The sequence below is a fragment of the Epinephelus fuscoguttatus genome, linkage group LG11 (genome assembly GCF_011397635.1).
Source record: "Epinephelus fuscoguttatus linkage group LG11, E.fuscoguttatus.final_Chr_v1".
Lineage (NCBI taxonomy): Eukaryota > Metazoa > Chordata > Actinopteri > Perciformes > Serranidae > Epinephelus > Epinephelus fuscoguttatus.
Window position 1 is genome coordinate 271,359 of NC_064762.1, and position 21,303 is coordinate 292,661.

Sequence of the window (21,303 nt, forward strand, 5' to 3'; positions counted from 1 at the left end):
TGACCAAACTTTTTCAGTTGTTTCTTCCAAACTGTGAACAGACATCTTTTTTTTTCATCAGATGTGCTGATTCTCCTGAGAGCTGGTGTCTGCAGCTCCAGCTCCTCGTCGCTTCTGTCAGACATTAGTTTGTCTCTCATCTGTGGTCTGAACATATGTACATGTACACACAAACATTTACGTGTTGTTGAATTTTAATGTTTCCTGCCTCTGTGTCAAACGCTTTGTAACTGTATGTTTAAAAAATGCTTTGTGAATAAATCATTTATTTAATGAATATTAACATCAGAACACATTTAGACACACACACTTTCACAGTCACACCTAACCATGTTGTTGCTCATTGACGCGTCTCCACGGCAACATGACACAACTTGTGAGGGGAGGAAATATGTGAAGATTTACTGTGCAGTAACTTTAACTTGTTTTAACCAGTTCAGCACATGTATCACACACAGAAACAGCTGTGGGTCACACACACACACACACACACACACACATTCACATTCACACATACACGCACACACACACACCCACCCCACCCCGACCACTCAAAGTTTGCTGAATGAGCGTTTATCACTTCCTGTTTGACATCAGACCACAGATTGACAGAAAGAGAAACTTTCAAATGTTTCTGCTCCTGTTGCAGCACCTGAACGCATCGTCTCCAGAAGGTTTTCATAAAAGTTCAGTTTCAGTGTTTGTGTGTGTGTGTGTGTGTGTGTGTGTGTGTGTGTGTGTGTGTGTGTGTGTGTGTGTGTGTGTGTGTGTGTGTGTGCGTCTGTCTGTGAGTGTGTGTGTGTCTGTCTGTGTGTGTCTGTCTGTGTGTGTGTGTGTGTCTGTCTGTGAGTGTGTGTGTGTCTGTCTGTGTGTGTCTGTCTGTGTGTGTGTGTCTGTGTGCGTCTGTGTGTGTCTGTGTGTGTGTGTGTGTGTGTGTGTGTGTGTGTGTCTGTCTGTGAGTGTGTGTGTGTCTGTGTGTGTGTGTCTGTGAGTGTGTGTGTGTCTGTCTGTGTGTCTGTGTCTGTGTGTGTGTGTCTGTGTGCGTCTGTGTGTGTGTGTCTGTGTGTGTGTGTGTGTGTGTGTGTGTCTGTGTGTGTGGAGGTGAAACCAAAGAGGAAGACTTTCACAAATACACACACACACACGCACACACACATTTCCCTTTCATCAGCAGAGTGTGTGTTTGATGTCGTGCAGCTGCCACACCACCACCTCCCCATCGTCATCATCATCATCATCATCATCATCTTCACTTGTTCGAGGGAACCAGCAGCAGATCCAAACTTCAGGTCTGTGTGTTCTGATTTTTACTCATATTTTTACTGTCTGTGTTTCTATCTTTACAGTACGTCTGTCCCTCTGTCCGTCTGTCTGTCTGTCCCTCTGTCCGTCTGTCTGTTCGTCCCTCTGGCCGTCTGCCTCCTTCATTTCTCATTTTCGTCTCTGTCTCTGAGGACTCTGAGACAGAAATCATGATGTCACTCTGAGTCTGATAAGATCAGTCGGTCTCTCTGGTGTCAGTTTATCTTGAAAATCAGCAGGCTGTGAAGTGTAAGCGATGATGTTTTATTAAAGTGCTTCAGAAAGAAACAGACGAAGACACAAAGACAAAGATTCATATCCAGCTGCTCTGTGAATCTGCTGCACAGAAACCAAACTGAAAAATAAAATCATTTAAAACTAATTTTAACACCATCTTTAACAGGCAGGGTATAACACTTTGTCTCGTTGAGTCAGAGCAGTTTGATTTCTTAAGTCACAGATTTATCAGATCATGATCAGCTGATCGGACGCACCTGCTGCTGCTGATGGACACAAACTAAAGATTCAACATGTTATTAAAGCTTAAAGCAGCTGTTACTATGGAAACATACAGAGTCTTATCTCGACAGTTAATGTGTCATCTGTTAATATAAAACATCTCACACACACACAGCAAATATAAAACAGATTTCAGTGATTATAAAAAAAAACTGCAGCTGTAGAATTTAGATTCACAAATAAAAACTGGACTCAAATATCTGAAAGTTTTAAATGTTAGAAATTCACTGGTGATTTTTATTTATCTGTAAATTAATTACATTTAAATTAAATGTGTAATTTGTGCAGATGTGTTTTATATTTGCTGAATATTTTTGTGAGTTTACAGATCTCTGTATTTGTGTGCGTGTGGAAGTTGTTTCAAATTCACAGATGAACACATGAACACATGGACTGTTCACGAGACTCAAACATCTGAATTTATTTAAATAAAATGTTTTCACTCAGTCTGAAACACGTACCTGTCACGTACCTGTACAGGTGAGCTGCTACAGGCGAGTCAGCAGGTTTAATGAAGACGTCAGCGAGCAGATTAAAGTTTGAAATACTTTGAAACTGAACTCTGATAAGCTGCAGTCTGAATATGATAATAATATTCAGACTGCAGCTGCTGTGTTTCCTGACTTTTCTCCGACACGTTCGGCTGTCTCAGGTTACCGAGACTCATCAACAGAAAAATGACTGAGTTGTGTGTCTGATCCATCGTCATGGTAACACCTGGGCTGCAGTGATCGTGTCAGTACAGCCATAAATGTTCCCGTCAGCAGTGTGGACATGTCGCTCTGAGCCGAACGCCGTCAGGTTTCAGCTCGTCAAACACTCGTCTGACGCGTCTCAATGTAAAGAGAAGCTTCATGTGAACAGGTGACGGAATAATGTGACTCGGTTCACAGGTTTGAATCAACTAGTTCAGACGTGTTTCGGTCGACACGTCACATCAAGTCACATCAAGTCAATCGAGTCCCATCTACACAGAGGACGTTTAGTGTAGTAGACGAGTCCTGCAGGTTTCTGTCAGAGCTCATCACACACAGTTTAAAATGATCAGAACTGGGACCAAGTCATCATTCTGCAAGTCACCTGTAAGTCCCATTTACAGTTAAGTCACGTCAATCTCCACGTTGACGAGACGACTCACCTGAAGGAGAACAGGAAGTGACTCTGCAGACGGACCTTCAGCAGATAGGCTGGACCGAGTGTAACCTGTGTACCTGGTTTGACTCAGCCCCTCACTACACTAAGGCCACATTGTCTGCTGAGCAGCACAGCCAGGCTGCGGCTCACTGACCTGAATATCCATTGAGGATCAAACAGCTCCACAGAAACTGAACTCAGTCTGATGACGTCACACTCAGTCTGATGACGTCACACTCAGTCTCATGATATCACACTCAGTCTCATGATGTCACACTCAGTCTCATAAGGTCACACTCAGTCTGATGATATCACACTCAGTCTGATGACATCACACTCAGTCTCATGAGGTCACACTCAGTCTCATGACGTCACACTCAGTCTCATGAGGTCACACTCAGTCTCATGATGTCACACTCAGTCTCATGAGGTCACACTCAGTCTCATGAGGTCACACTCAGTCTGATGACATCACACTCAGTCTCATGATGTCACACTCAGTCTCATGAGGTCACACTCAGTCTCATGAGGTCACACTCAGTCTGATGACATCACACTCAGTCTGATGACATCACACTCAGTCTCATGAGGTCACACTCAGTCTCATGAGGTCACACTCAGTCTCATGAGGTCACACTCAGTCTGATGACATCACACTCAGTCTCATGATGTCACACTCAGTCTCATGAGGTCACACTCAGTCTGATGACATCACACTCAGTCTGATGATGTCACACTCAGTCTCATGAGGTCACACTCAGTCTCATGAGGTCACACTCAGTCTCATGAGGTCACACTCAGTCTCATGATATCACACTCAGTCTCATGAGGTCACACTCAGTCTCATGACGTCACACTCAGTCTCATGATGTCACACTCAGTCTCATGTCGTCACACTCAGTCTCATGACGTCACACTCAGTCTCATGATGTCACACTCAGTCTGATGACATCATACTCAGTCTCATGATGTCACACTCAGTCTGATATCGTCACACTCAGTCTCATGATGTCACACTCAGTCTGATATCATCACACTCAGTCTCATGAGGTCACACTCAGTCTCATGAGGTCACACTCAGTCTGATGACATCACACTCAGTCTCATGATGTCACACTCAGTCTCATGACGTCACACTCAGTCTCATGAGGTCACACTCAGTCTGATATCATCACACTCAGTCTCATGAGGTCACACTCAGTCTGATGACATCACACTCAGTCTGATGACATCACACTCAGTCTCATGATGTCACACTCAGTCTCATGAGGTCACACTCAGTCTCATGAGGTCACACTCAGTCTCATGACATCACACTCAGTCTGATGACATCACACTCAGTCTCATGAGGTCACACTCAGTCTCATGACGTCACACTCAGTCTCATGAGGTCACACTCAGTCTGATGACGTCACACTCAGTCTGATGACATCACACTCAGTCTCATGAGGTCACACTCAGTCTCATGAGGTCACACTCAGTCTCATGATGTCACACTCAGTCTCATGTCGTCACACTCAGTCTGATATCGTCACACTCAGTCTGATATCGTCACACTCAGTCTCATGATGTCACACTCAGTCTGATATCATCACACTCAGTCTCATGAGGTCACACTCAGTCTCATGAGGTCACACTCAGTCTGATGACATCACACTCAGTCTCATGATGTCACACTCAGTCTCATGAGGTCACACTCAGTCTCATGAGGTCACACTCAGTCTCATGATGTCACACTCAGTCTGATGACATCATACTCAGTCTCATGATGTCACACTCAGTCTGATATCGTCACACTCAGTCTCATGATGTCACACTCAGTCTGATATCATCACACTCAGTCTCATGAGGTCACACTCAGTCTCATGAGGTCACACTCAGTCTGATGACATCACACTCAGTCTCATGATGTCACACTCAGTCTCATGAGGTCACACTCAGTCTCATGAGGTCACACTCAGTCTCATGACATCACACTCAGTCTGATGACATCACACTCAGTCTGATGACATCACACTCAGTCTCATGACGTCACACTCAGTCTCATGAGGTCACACTCAGTCTCATGACGTCACACTCAGTCTCATGAGGTCACATTCAGTCTCATGACGTCACACTCAGTCTGATGACATCACACTCAGTCTCATGAGGTCACACTCAGTCTCATGAGGTCACATTCAGTCTCATGACGTCACACTCAGTCTGATGACATCACACTCAGTCTCATGAGGTCACACTCAGTCTCATGACGTCACACTCAGTCTCATGAGGTCACACTCAGTCTCATGGCGTCACACTCAGTCTGATATCGTCACACTCAGTCTCATGACGTCACACTCAGTCTGATATCGTCACACTCAGTCTCATGAGGTCACACTCAGTCTCATGACGTCACACTCAGTCTGATATCGTCACACTCAGTCTCATGACGTCACACTCAGTCTGATATCGTCACACTCAGTCTCATGACGTCACACTCAGTCTCATGACGTCACACTCAGTCTGATATCGTCACACTCAGTCTCATGACGTCACACTCAGTCTCATGACGTCACACTCAGTCTGATATCGTCACACTCAGTCTCATGACGTCACACTCAGTCTGATATCGTCACACTCAGTCTCAACTTTATTCGAATTCAGATAAACTCAGTATTAAAATATTTTATTCAGAATAAATATTAATGTTTTTAGTCGCTGATATTTAAACGTAAAAGTTTTCAGAGACCCGTTTCTGTCTGTCAAGTTTGAAAATCTGTGTCTGGAACATAAAATCTAAACCTGAAGACGTCCCTGTTTGTTTGTTTGACTTCAGCTGACATTTGAAATACGGGAAGTCAGACGGGACAAACTGAGCTGCTGTCAACGTCCACAGAGCAGAAGTACAGAGCAGGAACAACGAGGCGTTTGAGGAACTGTCAGCTGTGAGTAAAAAAGAGTGTTTATCAGCAGTCTGACAGAAGAGCTGTGACATCATGTCCTGCTCTGTGTCCACTGTCTGACTCTAAATGTCCTCTACATGTAGAGTCTCACATGTCCCACTGTCTGACTGTAAATGTCCTCTACATGTAGAGTCTCACATGTCCCACTGTATGACTGTAAATGTCCTCTACATGTAGAGTCTCACATGTCCCACTGTATGACTGTAAATGTCCTCTACATGTAGAGACTCACATGTCCTACTGTCTGACTGTAAATGTCCTCTACATGTAGAGTCTCACATGTCCCACTGTCTTACTGTAAATGTCCTCTACATGTAGAGTCTCACATGTCCCACTGTCTTACTGTAAATGTCCTCTACATGTAGAGTCTCACATGTCCTACTGTCTGACTGTAAATGTCCTCTACATGTAGAGTCTCACATGTCCTACTGTCTTACTGTAAATGTCCTCTACATGTAGAGACTCACATGTCCTACTGTATGACTGTAAATGTCCTCTACATGTAGAGAATCACATGTCCCACTGTCTTACTGTAAATGTCCTCTACATGTAGAGTCTCACATGTCCTACTGTCTGACTGTAAATGTCCTCTACATGTAGAGTCTCACATGTCCTACTGTCTTACTGTAAATGTCCTCTACATGTAGAGACTCACATGTCCCACTGTCTGACTGTAAATGTCCTCTACATGTAGAGTCTCACATGTCCCACTGTCTGACTGTAAATGTCCTCTACATGTAGAGTCTCACATGTCCCACTGTCTGACTGTAAATGTCCTCTACATGTAGAGACTCACATGTCCCACTGTCTGACTGTAAATGTCCTCTACATGTAGAGTCTCACATGTCCCACTGTCTGACTGTAAATGTCCTCTACATGTAGAGACTCACATGTCCCACTGTCTTACTGTAAATGTCCTCTACATGTAGAGTCTCACATGTCCCACTGTCTGACTGTAAATGTCCTCTACATGTAGAGACTCACATGTCCCACTGTCTGACTGTAAATGTCCTCTACATGTAGAGTCTCACATGTCCCACTGTCTTATTGTAAATGTCCTCTACATGTAGAGTCTCACATGTCCTACTGTATGACTGTAAATGTCCTCTACATGTAGAGACTCACATGTCCCACTGTCTGACTGTAAATGTCCTCTACATGTAGAGTCTCACATGTCCTACTGTCTTACTGTAAATGTCCTCTACATGTAGAGTCTCACATGTCCTACTGTCTGACTGTAAATGTCCTCTACATGTAGAGTCTCACATGTCCTACTGTCTTACTGTAAATGTCCTCTACATGTAGAGTCTCACATGTCCTATTGTCTTACTGTAAATGTCCTCTACATGTAGAGTCTCACATGTCCTACTGTCTTACTGTAAATGTCCTCTACATGTAGAGTCTCACATGTCCTATTGTCTTACTGTAAATGTCCTCTACATGTAGAGTCTCACATGTCCTACTGTCTGACTGTAAATGTCCTCTACATGTAGAGACTCACATGTCCTATTGTCTTACTGTAAATGTCCTCTACATGTAGAGTCTCACATGTCCCACTGTCTGACTGTAAATGTCCTCTACATGTAGAGTCTCACATGTCCCACTGTCTGACTGTAAATGTCCTCTACATGTAGAGTCTCACATGTCCCACTGTCTGACTGTAAATGTCCTCTACATGTAGAGTCTCACATGTCCCACTGTCTGACTGTAAATGTCCTCTACATGTAGAGTCTCACATGTCCTACTGTCTGACTGTAAATGTCCTCTACATGTAGAGTCTCACATGTCCCACTGTCTGACTGTAAATGTCCTCTACATGTAGAGTCTCACATGTCCTACTGTCTGACTGTAAATGTCCTCTACATGTAGAGTCTCACATGTCCTACTGTCTGACTGTAAATGTCCTCTACATGTAGAGACTCACATGTCCCACTGTCTGACTGTAAATGTCCTCTACATGTAGAGACTCACATGTCCCACTGTCTGACTGTAAATGTCCTCTACATGTAGAGACTCACATGTCCCACTGTCTGACTGTAAATGTCCTCTACATGTAGAGTCTCACATGTCCCACTGTCTTATTGTAAATGTCCTCTACATGTAGAGTCTCACATGTCCTATTGTCTGACTGTAAATGTCCTCTACATGTAGAGACTCACATGTCCCACTGTCTGACTGTAAATGTCCTCTACATGTAGAGTCTCACATGTCCTACTGTCTGACTGTAAATGTCCTCTACATGTAGAGACTCACATGTCCTATTGTCTTACTGTAAATGTCCTCTACATGTAGAGTCTCACATGTCCTACTGTCTGACTGTAAATGTCCTCTACATGTAGAGACTCACATGTCCCACTGTCTGACTGTAAATGTCCTCTACATGTAGAGACTCACATGTCCCACTGTCTGACTGTAAATGTCCTCTACATGTAGAGTCTCACATGTCCTACTGTCTGACTGTAAATGTCCTCTACATGTAGAGTCTCACATGTCCCACTGTCTTACTGTAAATGTCCTCTACATGTAGAGACTCACATGTCCTACTGTCTGACTGTAAATGTCCTCTACATGTAGAGTCTCACATGTCCTACTGTCTTACTGTAAATGTCCTCTACATGTAGAGACTCACATGTCCTACTGTCTGACTGTAAATGTCCTCTACATGTAGAGACTCACATGTCCTACTGTCTTACTGTAAATGTCCTCTACATGTAGAGTCTCACATGTCCTACTGTCTTACTGTAAATGTCCTCTACATGTAGAGTCTCACATGTCCTACTGTCTGACTGTAAATGTCCTCTACATGTAGAGTCTCACATGTCCCACTGTCTGACTGTAAATGTCCTCTACATGTAGAGACTCACATGTCCTACTGTCTTACTGTAAATGTCCTCTACATGTAGAGTCTCACATGTCCCACTGTCTGACTGTAAATGTCCTCTACATGTAGAGACTCACATGTCCTACTGTCTGACTGTAAATGTCCTCTACATGTAGAGACTCACATGTCCCACTGTCTGACTGTAAATGTCCTCTACATGTAGAGTCTCACATGTCCTACTGTCTTACTGTAAATGTCCTCTACATGTAGAGTCTCACATGTCCCACTGTGGAGGGACAAACGTCCAATGTGATACAGTGTCAGTTTTAAATCTGTCTTCAAACAGGTTTAATTTTCCGTCCTGGTCATCAGAAGCTTTCCTACAGTCTGTCTCACAGGAGAAACTGTCTCAGTCTCTGTTTCTGCAGAGCTCACGTACATTTGTACATCTGTATGTTCCATACGTGTCATCTCAGTGTTTGTGAAGTGACGCAGTGTCTGAGCTGACTGCATCAGGAGGTGGAGGAGAGGCTGGAGGGTGTGAGCCTGCAGACACTGTTCATGCTGGTGTTTGTGTTTCCAGCTGTGACTGTGCCACGAAAACTGAGTACTTTAACCTCAAACACTATGAGTAGGTGGTGTTTGTGCCTAAATAAAACCACACGTTCATCACAGAGTTTTTCAGACATAAAGTTTCAACATGTTCGCTAACAACATACACGTGTAACATATCGATGGTGATGTCAGCATGTGTTCAGGTGACTGTTGGTGATGGAAAACACAATCTATATTTTCTCCAGTGTAAAAACATTTCCAACATTTCGACAGATAAAAAGTGAGTCCTGGTGAGTCTCTTGAGTGTGTGTGAGGAAACGTGATGTGGTGTCTGACTCCTCATGTTAACATGTTAATACACTGAGATCAGAGAAGAGTTGACCTTACTGTCAAACACACACTGATCAGTTCAGACAGTCCATAAATACAGAAATCAAAGGAGGAAGTATTAACGAGTGAGTGAATCATTAACAGAGCCGACATGTTTGGATCACTGCAGGTCTGCGTCACGACACAGGTGTGACCCCCACCTGGATCGTAGCAGGAACCAAACAGAGGCCTTCATGTGACCCAGATGATGACATCACAGGTCAAATAAACAAGAAGTAACAACAAATGAACAAGTGAATAAAAACACCGATTAACAGGAGATGAGACACAGACACGTGTCCACAGTCTGAGAGGGACAGAGACATTCGGCGTGTAAAATCTTTATCCTTAAAATTGTCGACGTCAAAGAAACCTTATATCTTAATGACACAAAGACATTTAAACCTTTCTCCAAAGGTTTTATTGTTTTTCTTTTTCTTTGTTTGCTTCTTTAACTCTCAGTTATCTGTGTCCTCTCCGTCGCTCCTTCACTGATCTGAAGTCATTAAATCCTCCTCAGCATGTCGAGCAGCGACTCTGAGAACAAACCTTGAGTCGTCTGAAGTGATGTGAGGTGAAGCCGTGAGGAGAGCACAAACCACACATTACACATGAAGTGGGTCACTCCGACGCTTCAGACCCAACTGACCTGTTTTCTGCAGACTTCCTGTCAGCGTTCAGATACCTGAGAACAAATACGCACCACCTCAGCCGACCACAACTGGAACAAACCCCAACAAACTGTGAAGCTCAAACACGCTGACGTCTGTGCCACTTTCATATCATTTAAATACTGAAGCTGCTTTTTTACATCAGACTGAACCAAACAGTCATTTATGTCCTGAAGAAGTCTGGAAACTGTGTCGCGACGCCTCTCATTAACTCCACGTTATTAACACCACGTTATTCACCTGATGTATCAACAGTTTCAAACATGGAGAGCTCAGACCCAGTGAGCTGTGACGTGGTGGTTTTCTGTAGCTTATAAAGAACCCACAGAGTCAGCAGAGCGCTCCAACATGTAGCAGCTAAAGCTCCATCACCACCAGTGTGACGGCAGCAGCGAGGGACAGACAACAAACGCAGTGTGTTTGAATGAAGAGTGTGAGCAGAAGAATGTTCATCAGAGGGAGTCTGACCGTGTGACGCTCTGTATATAAACATGAGAATTTGGGACTGGATCCTAAAATCAACAGGGAGAGATTTTAGTGTCGGGTGATATGAGAGCGTCTGTCTAATGTAGTCAGTCGCCTGACAGCAGTCGATGAAGAGCAGAAACACTCAGAGAGGAGAAAAGGTCATCACAGTGTTCAGTGTGAGAGGAGATGAAGGTGTGTATCATCCTTATCATCATCATCTCCAGTTCAGCAGGTGAAACAGCAAACAACAAATGAATCAGGTTAGAGTGAGCGGCTTTACATCATGAGCGGGAGCACCAACCAGAACCTTCGTCTCATCAGCACTGAGCTGTAAAACATTTCCATCAGTCCAGAGTTACACAGGTAGAACAGACCTCCCTACAGAAGGGGGCGGAGTTATACAGGTAGTAAAGCTCTCCTGTGGCGTTGTGCAGTGCTCCTCAGTGGTCTCAGTCTGCAGCTGAATGAGTTCTGATGTGACTCCAGAGCGGCAGCAATCTCTCGTTGCTGTTCGTCACTTATACACAAAAACAAGAGAAAATGTGCCACCAAAGACCACGGATAGTTTAGTTTCATTGTTTCCTGCTGTCGTCAGCTCAAAGTCAGACTGTGATAGGTTTTAAACTTTTAATAGAAAAGACTGAGAACATTTGATCTAAGATTCACCCCCTCGTCTTTACCCGACTCATCTCGTCCTCACATCGATACCTTTCAAGTTTTTCAAGAAATTAATTAAAACCACCTCACACAGGCGACACCATCATCGAGTCCTCTGAAGATAAAACCTACCAAACTTGTATTAAAGTTTGTCGATAATTAAGCTCCACCCCTGCTTTGAATCAACACTTCTTTATCTTCTGGACATGTCCTGACTGTTGTCCAGCCACTCCTCAGAAACCTGCTCCTTTCCGTCTGACTGCAACAAGTACAGACCAGTTTGTAAGCTGCCCTAACGAGCTGCCGGCTGTAGCTGCAGATTTACTGCAATATACATTTTACATAAGCAGAGATGACTCATCAGATAATGCCTCGGATCAGTTGTTCTGTAAACGTCCCGTCAGTCTGCAGCTCACTGTCGCCAAGGTTTTCTCTGTTTAGTCCTCATTCATTCATCTTCAGTCCTCATCCATTCATCTTTTTTCACTCATCTTAGTTCCCTAACACTCCTCACTCATCTTAGTTCCCTAACACCCCTCACTGATGTTAGTTCCCTAACACTCCTCACTCATGTTAGTTCCCTACTCTCGTCTCAGTTGTACTCAGACCTCACCAGTGCTCAGTCTGATGTTCTGTCTCTGTTCTGTCTTTGTTTACAGTAGAAGAAAAAGAAGATGAACAACACCAACCAATCAGATTACAGCGACAGCGACTACATTGATTATGACTACGACCTGGTTGGACCTTGTTCTCACCAGAACAACCAGAGTGTGGAGCTGGTGGTCGGCCCGTACATCCACTCCATCATCTGCATCCTGGGCTTTGTTGGGAACTGCCTGGTGATCGTCACTTACGCCTTCTACAAGAGGACCAAATCCATGACCGACGTCTACCTGCTCAACGTGGCCATCGCAGACCTGCTGTTCGTGGCGTCGCTGCCTCTCATCGTCTACAACGAGCTGTCGTCATGGTCGATGGGGCCGGTGGCCTGCAAGCTGCTGCGCGGCTCCTACAGCGTGAACCTGTACAGCGGCATGCTGCTGCTCGCCTGCATCAGCACCGACCGCTACATCGCCATTGTCCAGGCCCGCCGCAGCTTCAGGCTGCGCTCGCTGCCGTACAGCCGCCATCTGCACCATCGTTTGGGCCGCCGCCTTACTGCTGTCCTTCCCCACCTTCTACTTCTACAACTGGTACGAACCGTCCCACAGCAAGGACGCCTTCATGGACGAGGGCGAGGACACCAACCAGACGTCCAGGCCTCCAGCTTACGTCTGCGTTCAAGTTCATGGACAACAGCACGGCCTGGAAGACAAAGGTAGCTGTCCCCAGCACCCAGCTGGCCGCAGGCTTCTTCCTGCCACTGCTCGTCATGGTCTTCTGCTACACCGCCATCATTGTCACGCTGCTGAAAGCCAAAAACTTCCAGCGGCACAAGGCAGTGCGGGTGGTTTTCGCCGTGGTGGCGGTGTTCATCGTCTGCCACCTGCCCTACAACATCACGCTGCTCTACGAGACTGCAGTCATGTTCGAGCTGCAGACGTGTGAAGACTCGGACATCCTGCAGATGGTCAAGACGGTGACGCAGAGCATCGCCTACCTGCACTGCTGCCTGAACCCGGTGCTTTACGCCTTCGTGGGGGTGAAGTTCAGGAACCACTTCAGGAGGATCGTCCAGGACCTGTGGTGTCTGGGGAAGAGGTACATCGCCCCACGCCGCTTCTCCAGGGTCACCTCCGAGGTCTACGTGTCCACCCGCCGCTCAGTGGACGGATCCAGTGAAAACGGTTCATCTTTCACCATGTGAGGACGCCCAGCAGATTCAGCCGGGAACGTCTGGAGCTGAGCCTGAGGCCTGCCGTTCTCTGAAGGTCCAAACCGGACTCAGTTTGTTCTCGTGTTTTTTCAAGCTTCAGGCTCAGTCAGAAGATCAGGAGAGAAATCTGACAGCTTTAAAAATTTTTAAAATACCAGACGTCTCATGTTTTGTTTGTAAATGTGAAATCCTGCAAAGTTTTACGTCCTCAGGATTAAAAAACTGTAGAAATGAAACAACCTGAGAAGGAAACGTGATCAGCTAGAGACGACGCTGTGACTAAACATCGCTTTGCTTTAAAGAGTCCAGAAACTAAAAAGTTAAAGATTTATTTGTTTACCAGCTGTTTCTCAAGTCGACACTGTGTGACTCTCTTCAATATGATTTCTGTATCCTACTGACTTTTTGTAAAGGACCTGATCTCAGCAGGTCATCGGTCTAAGTGTTACCTTCAGATTCTGAACCTTCACATTTAACGTTCAGGAAACATGAAGGTTTTGGTTCAGTGTTGAAAAGGTCGAAAGGTCAAAAAGCCCTGTGTCGTGTTTAAGTCGGTTTTTACTTTTTCCATATTGATCTAAAGGTTGGCACGGTGGTGCAGTGGTTAGTGCTGTCGCCTCACAGCAAGAGGGTTCGAGCCCAGTGTGGGGGAGCTCGTCTGTGCTCCCACATGTTCTCCCCGTGTCAGCGAGTCGGCGGTGTGGCGCAACACGTTCTCAACCCAACTCATCAGATAGCGCTGCTCTGTCAGTGAGCCGACACGTCAACATAAGATGCTCTAGGTTTCCTCCTGCGTCGGTGGGCGACATTCAGGGACAGTCTGTCAGTTTGTGCTTGTTACATGCATCATGTCTTTTCAAAATAAACTTCTGTTTTCAAAGGAAGTGTACAGTTTCTGTTTGTTACATGCATAAAGTCTTTTTAAAAATAAGCAAACTTTTTGTTTTCTTCAGTTTAATGAAAGCAGCTGATCAGGGTTAGAAAGAAACACCAGACACTATTATTTACACCCTGTGTGCAGCATTTACAGTCCAGCTGGTGTCACCTTCACCTGCTGCCAACAGCTGACACTGACTCATGTTTGCAAATGTCAAATTAAGGATTTATACAGAAAACATGTTGTGTTCAGGCACATGATGCATTAAAGTGAAGTCCCAGTCAGTGGGAGATGAACCCGCCCACATGCCTGCTGACTGGTGGACGTGCAGGGAGATGATCTTCATCAGTCGACAGTGTTTCTAACTGAACGAAGCGTCTCCTCTGACTCGCATCATCTTATGGCAGTCGACACACCCAAATATAAAACACTGATAAATCTGTAACATGGAAACAAAACCAGCTCCTTTAAGAAGGAGAAGAACAAACAGGAAGTGTGCGGTACTGGTCAGATATCCAGTGGCGGTGAGTCGTGGTTCAGCAGCACGCCGTCAACACGTGTTTAAAGTCAGAGTCAGAGTTCAAGTTATGGAACAGTTCTTTTGTGATGTCGTGACGATATCAGTCAGGACGCTTTACTACATCACTGATCAGCTTATTACATCACTGATCAGGTTATTACATCACAGGTTACTACATCACTGATCAGGTTATTACATCACTGATCAGGTTACTACATCACTGATCAGGTTATTACATCACAGGTTACTACATCACTGATCAGGTTATTACATCACTGATCAGGTTACTACATCACTGATCAGGTTATTACATCACTGATCAGGTTACTACATCACAGGTTACTACATCACTGATCAGGTTATTACATCACTGATCAGGTTACTACATCACAGGTTATTACATCACTGATCAGGTTACTACATCACAGGTTACTACATCACTGATCAGGTTATTACATCACAGGTTACTACATCACTGATCAGGTTATTACATCACTGATCAGGTTACTACATCACAGGTTACTACATCACTGATCAGGTTATTACATCACTGATCAGGTTACTACATCACAGGTTATTACATCACTGATCAGGTTACTACATCACAGGTTATTACATCACTGATCAGGTTACTACATCACTGATCAGGTTATTACATTACTGATCAGGTTATTACATCACAGGTTTCTACATCACTGATCAGGTTATTACATCACTGATCAGCTTATTACATCACAGGTTTCTACATCACTGATCAGGTTATTACATCACTGATCAGGTTATTACATCACAGGTTTCTACATCACTGATCAGGTTATTACATCACTGATCAGCTTATTACATCACAGGTTACGACATCACTGATCAGCTTATTACATCACTGATCAGGTCATTACATCACTGGGTTTATGTTAAATGTTGAGGAAACTCTCACTGCTCTGACTGAACACTGTGTCCACAGTCTGTGTTTTGTTCCTGTCAGGATGACTTCCTGTCGGTCATCAGAGCAGATGGTTCATGTCAACAAAGTGTCTCCTGGATTCACACATCCACAAAAGAACTGAACAGCAGACAGAGGATCAGAACCTTTATTTCACTGTGTCTTTAAATGCTGATAAAAGAAGCTGCATCAGGCTGTAAACCAGTTCAACAAGTTGTATCCCAGTGATAAACATCTGACAATCTCTGTCCTGTCGTCACTGACGTCCTCAGAGGTGCGTGATTCATTTTCACTTTTAATGTTGAAATGTTCTAAGGTTATATTTCTGACATCGTGTCAGTGTCCGACTTAGTTTTTAAACTTCTCTGTCTCTGTGACAGTCACAGGTTCAGATTGATATCACTCTCCTGTCTGTGCAGTTCATATGAAGCTACAGCCAGCAGCTAGTTAGCTTAGCATAACGACTGGAAACAGGAAACAGCTCATCTGTCCAATGGAGACTAAACTCACCTGTGAAGATGAACGATTAACGTCCTCCGTCTTTATGTGCTACAATATTAAGCTCTACTTCCTCCTTGTTTCCAGACTCTATGCTAAGCTAAGCTAATGAGCTGCTAGCTGTAGCTTCATATTTATTGTAAAATACATTTAACATGAGCAGGGCTTATTCATCAGATGACCTCACCTGTTTATATGCTTAAAGTTACGCATCATTAAGGGGGTGGGGCCTCTTTAACTGACAGGCTGTATGCTGACAGTAAATAGATCCAGCCCTCACTCCTCCACAGCTTTGCCCTCTCGCCAGGGGCGATTCTAGGATCAGAGGTTTAGGGGTGCTGAGCACCCAGAGAGCTGCCCGGCCAGACAAGATAAATTTCACTGTTTTGTACATTTTAACTCAATTTCATTGCCACATTTGTGAAAGAAAAGCACAACACTTTTTGGGAAAGTCTGTGACTAAACCATCAAATCTGATAAAGGTTATTTAAATGCTGAGCCACAGCAAAGAGGAATGGGTTGGAATCATAAAAGAAACATATCGTAACCCTAATTTCTGGGGAAGACAACTCATTTTGATACAGCAGCTCCTCAACATACACATAAACAGTATGTATGTTTCTGGAGTAAACCAGCCCCCTATAGTGAGGACCAAAAATACCAAAAATGGACCTTGGGCTTATTTTTTAGACTTTTATTTGAAATGCAATGCACAACATGTAACATTAACACATTAACAGTAATTGACTTTTTCAACGCTTTGTCTCTGCCTTTTCCTTCTTGTCTGTATTATATAATACAAATACATAAATAAAAATACACTTCAAAAAAGAAAAGTGCTTGAAATCTACAAAATAATAATAATAAATACACAATAGGAGTTATAATGTTAATGGGCATCCAGTCAGTTAGCTAGTCAGTAGCACCTTGGCTTTAATATTAACACATGCACATGACACAACAGCTAGCTTCTCTCATTGCAATTCAGAGGACAGTGGTACTGACCACCTGTAACGTTTCCTAGCTAGAAAAAACATCAGCTAACTCCTACCTAACAACATAAACAGTGACCTACGACCTACCTCCTGGTCAGTACGAGTCTCCTCCTGTAACGAGTCTCCTCCTGTAACAAGTCTCCTCCTGTAGCGAGTCTCCTCCTGTAACAAGTCTCCTCCTGTAACAAGTCTCCTCCTGTAACGAGTCTCCTCCTGTAACAAGTCTCCTCCTGTAACAAGTCTCCTCCTGTAGCGAGTCTCCACCTGGTCAGTACGAGTCTCCTCCTGATCCCCCAAGCTTTTCTCTGTTTAGTCCTCACACATTCATCTTCAGTCCTCATTCATTCTTCAGTCCTCACTCATTCATCTTCACTTCTCATTCATTCATCTTCAGTCCTCACACATTCATCTTCAGTTCTCATTCATTCATCTTGAGTCCTCACACATTCATCTTGAGTCCTCACACATTCATCTTCAGTTCTCATTCATTCATCTTCAGTCCTCATTCATTCATCTTCAGTCCTCATTCATTCTTCAGTCCTCACTCATTCATCTTCAGACCTCACACATTCATTTTCAATCCTCATTCATTCATCTTCAGACCTCACACATTCATCTTCAGTTCTCATTCATTCATCTTGAGTCCTCACACATTCATTTTCAACCCTCATTCATTCATCTTCAGACCTCACCAGTGCTCAGTCTGATGTTCTGTCTCTGTTCTGTCTTTGTTTACAGTAGAAGAAAAAGAAGATGAACAACACCAACCAATCAGATTACAGCGACAGCGACTACATTGATTATGACTACGACCTGGTTGGACCTTGTTCTCACCAGAACAACCAGAGTGTGGAGCTGGTGGTCGCCCGTACATCCACTCCATCATCTGCATCCTGGGCTTTGTTGGGAACTGCCTGGTGATCGTCACTTACGCCTTCTACAAGAGGACCAAATCCATGACCGACGTCTACCTGCTCAACGTGGCCATCGCAGACCTGCTGTTCGTGGCGTCGCTGCCTCTCATCGTCTACAACGAGCTGTCGTCATGGTCGATGGGGCCGGTGGCCTGCAAGCTGCTGCGCAGCTCCTACAGCGTGAACCTGTACAGCGGCATGCTGCTGCTCGCCTGCATCAGCACCGACCGCTACATCGCCATTGTCCAGGCCCGCCGCAGCTTCAGGCTGCGCTCGCTGCCGTACAGCCGCCTCATCTGCACCATCGTTTGGGCCGCCGCCTTACTGCTGTCCTTCCCCACCTTCTACTTCTACAACTGGTACGAACCGTCCCACAGCAAGGACGCCTTCATGGACGAGGGCGAGGACACCAACCAGACGTCCAGGCCTCCAGCTTACGTCTGCGAGTTCAAGTTCATGGACAACAGCACGGCCTGGAAGACAAAGGTAGCCGTCCCCAGCACCCAGCTGGCCGCAGGCTTCTTCCTGCCACTGCTCGTCATGGTCTTCTGCTACACCGCCATCATTGTCACGCTGCTGAAAGCCAAAAACTTCCAGCGGCACAAGGCAGTGCGGGTGGTTTTCGCCGTGGTGGCGGTGTTCATCGTCTGCCACCTGCCCTACAACATCACGCTGCTCTACGAGACTGCAGTCATGTTCGAGCTGCAGACGTGTGAAGACTCGGACATCCTGCAGATGGTCATGACGGTGTCGCTGTGGATCGCGTAGCTGCACTGCTGCCTGAACCCGGTGCTTTACGCCGTGGGGGTGAAGTTCAGGAACCACTTCAGGAGGATCGCCCAGGACCTGTGGTGTCTGGGGAAGAGGTACATCGCCCCACGCCGCTTCTCCAGGGTCACCTCCGAGGTCTACGTGTCCACCCGCCGCCAGTGGACGGATCCAGTGAAAACGGTTCATCTTTCACCATGTGAGGACGCCAGCAGATTCAGCTGAAACGTCTGGAGCTGAGCCTGAGGCCTGCCGTTCTCTGAAGGTCCAAACCGGACTCAGTTTGTTCTCGTGTTTTTTCAAGCTTCAGGCTCAGTCAGAAGATCAGGAGAGAAATCTGACAGCTTTAAAAATTTTTAAAACACCAGACGTCTCATGTTTTGTTTGTAAATGTGAAATCCTGCAAAGTTTTACGTCCTCAGGATTAAAAAACTGTAGAAATGAAACAACCTGAGAAGGAAACGTGATCAGCTAGAGACGAACGCTGTGACTAAACATCGCTTTGCTTTAAAGAGTCCAGAAACTAAAAGTTAAAGATTTATTTGTTTACCAGCTGTTTCTCAAGTCGACACTGTGTGACTCTCTTCAATATGATTTCTGTATCCTACTGACTTTTTGTAAAGGACCTGATCTCAGCAGGTCATCGGTCTAAGTGTTACCTTCAGATTCTGAACCTTCACATTTAACGCTCAGGAAACATGAAGGTTTTGGTTCAGTGTTGAAAAGGTCGAAAGGTCAAAAGCCCTGTGTCGTGTTTAAGTCGGTTTTTACTTTTTCCATATTGATCTAAAGGTTGGCACGGTGGTGCAGTGGTTAGTGCTGTCGCCTCACAGCAAGAGGGTTCGAGCCCAGTGTGGGGGAGCTCGTCTGTGCTCCCACATGTTCTCCCCGTGTCAGCGAGTCGGCGGTGTGGCGCAACACGTTCTCAACCCAACTCATCAGATAGCGCTGCTCTGTCAGTGAGCCGACACGGCAACATAAGATGCTCTAGGTTTCCTCCTGCGTCGGTGGGCGACATTCAGGGACAGTCTGTCAGTTTGTGCTTGTTACATGCATCATGTCTTTTCAAAATAAACTTCTGTTTTCAAAGGAAGTGTACAGTTTCTGTTTGTTACATGCATAAAGTCTTTTTAAAAATAAGCAAACTTTTTTTGTTTTCTTCAGTTTAATGAAAGCAGCTGATCAGGGTTAGAAAGAAACACCAGACACTATTATTTACACCCTGTGTGCAGCATTTACAGTCCAGCTGGTGTCACCTTCACCTGCTGCCAACAGCTGACACTGACTCATGTTTGCAAATGTCAAATTAAGGATTTATACAGAAAACATGTTGTGTTCAGGCACATGATGCATTAAAGTGAAGTCCCAGTCAGTGGAGATGAACCACATGCCTGCTGACTGGTGGACGTGCAGGAGATGATCTTCATCAGTCGACAGTGTTTCTAACTGAACGAAGCGTCTCCTCTGACTCGCATCATCTTATGGCAGTCGACACACCCAAATATAAAACACTGATAAATCTGTAACATGGAAACAAAACCAGCTCCTTTAAGAAGGAGAAGAACAAACAGGAAGTGTGCGGTACTGGTCAGATATCCAGTGGCGGTGAGTCGTGGTTCAGCAGCACGCCGTCAACACGTGTTTAAAGTCAGAGTCAGAGTTCAAGTTATGGAACAGTTCTTTTGTGATGTCGTGACGATATCAGTCAGGACGCTTTACTACATCACTGATCAGCTTATTACATCACTGATCAGGTTATTACATCACAGGTTACTACATCACTGATCAGGTTATTACATCACTGATCAGGTTACTACATCACTGATCAGGTTATTACATCACAGGTTACTACATCACTGATCAGGTTATTACATCACTGATCAGGTTACTACATCACTGATCAGGTTATTACATCACTGATCAGGTTACTACATCACAGGTTACTACATCACTGATCAGGTTATTACATCACTGATCAGGTTACTACATCACAGGTTATTACATCACTGATCAGGTTACTACATCACAGGTTACTACATCACTGATCAGGTTATTACATCACAGGTTACTACATCACTGATCAGGTTATTACATCACTGATCAGGTTACTACATCATATGTTAGTACATCAATGATCATGTTATTACATCACTGATCAGGTTACTACATCACAGGTTATTACATCACTGATCAGGTTACTACATCACAGGTTATTACATCACTGATCAGGTTACTACATCACTGATCAGGTTATTACATTACTGATCAGGTTATTACATCACAGGTTTCTACATCACTGATCAGGTTATTACATCACTGATCAGCTTATTACATCACAGGTTACGACATCACTGATCAGCTTATTACATCACTGATCAGGTCATTACATCACTGGGTTTATGTTAAATGTTGAGGAAACTCTCACTGCTCTGACTGAACACTGTGTCCACAGTCTGTGTTTTGTTCCTGTCAGGATGACTTCCTGTCGGTCATCAGAGCAGATGGTTCATGTCAACAAAGTGTCTCCTGGATTCACA

At 44.7% G+C, this 21,303-nt stretch overlaps 1 protein-coding gene and 1 pseudogene across 1 annotated transcript; both read left to right on the forward strand.

Annotated features, from left to right (window-relative positions):
• The first annotated feature begins 699 nt into the window (after positions 1–699).
• Positions 700–14,115, forward strand: ccr6a (chemokine (C-C motif) receptor 6a). Its single transcript, XM_049590813.1, is given in 5 exon segments — positions 700–1,289; positions 5,771–5,879; positions 12,098–12,561; positions 12,563–12,715; positions 12,717–14,115. Coding segments are annotated over 3 exon segments (1,131 nt in total). The 5' UTR covers positions 700–1,289; positions 5,771–5,879; positions 12,098–12,112; the 3' UTR covers positions 13,246–14,115.
• Positions 14,116–15,831: 1,716 nt separating this feature from the next.
• LOC125897469 (C-C chemokine receptor type 6-like) lies at positions 15,832–18,969 on the forward strand (annotated as a pseudogene).
• Positions 18,970–21,303: the final 2,334 nt, after the last annotated feature.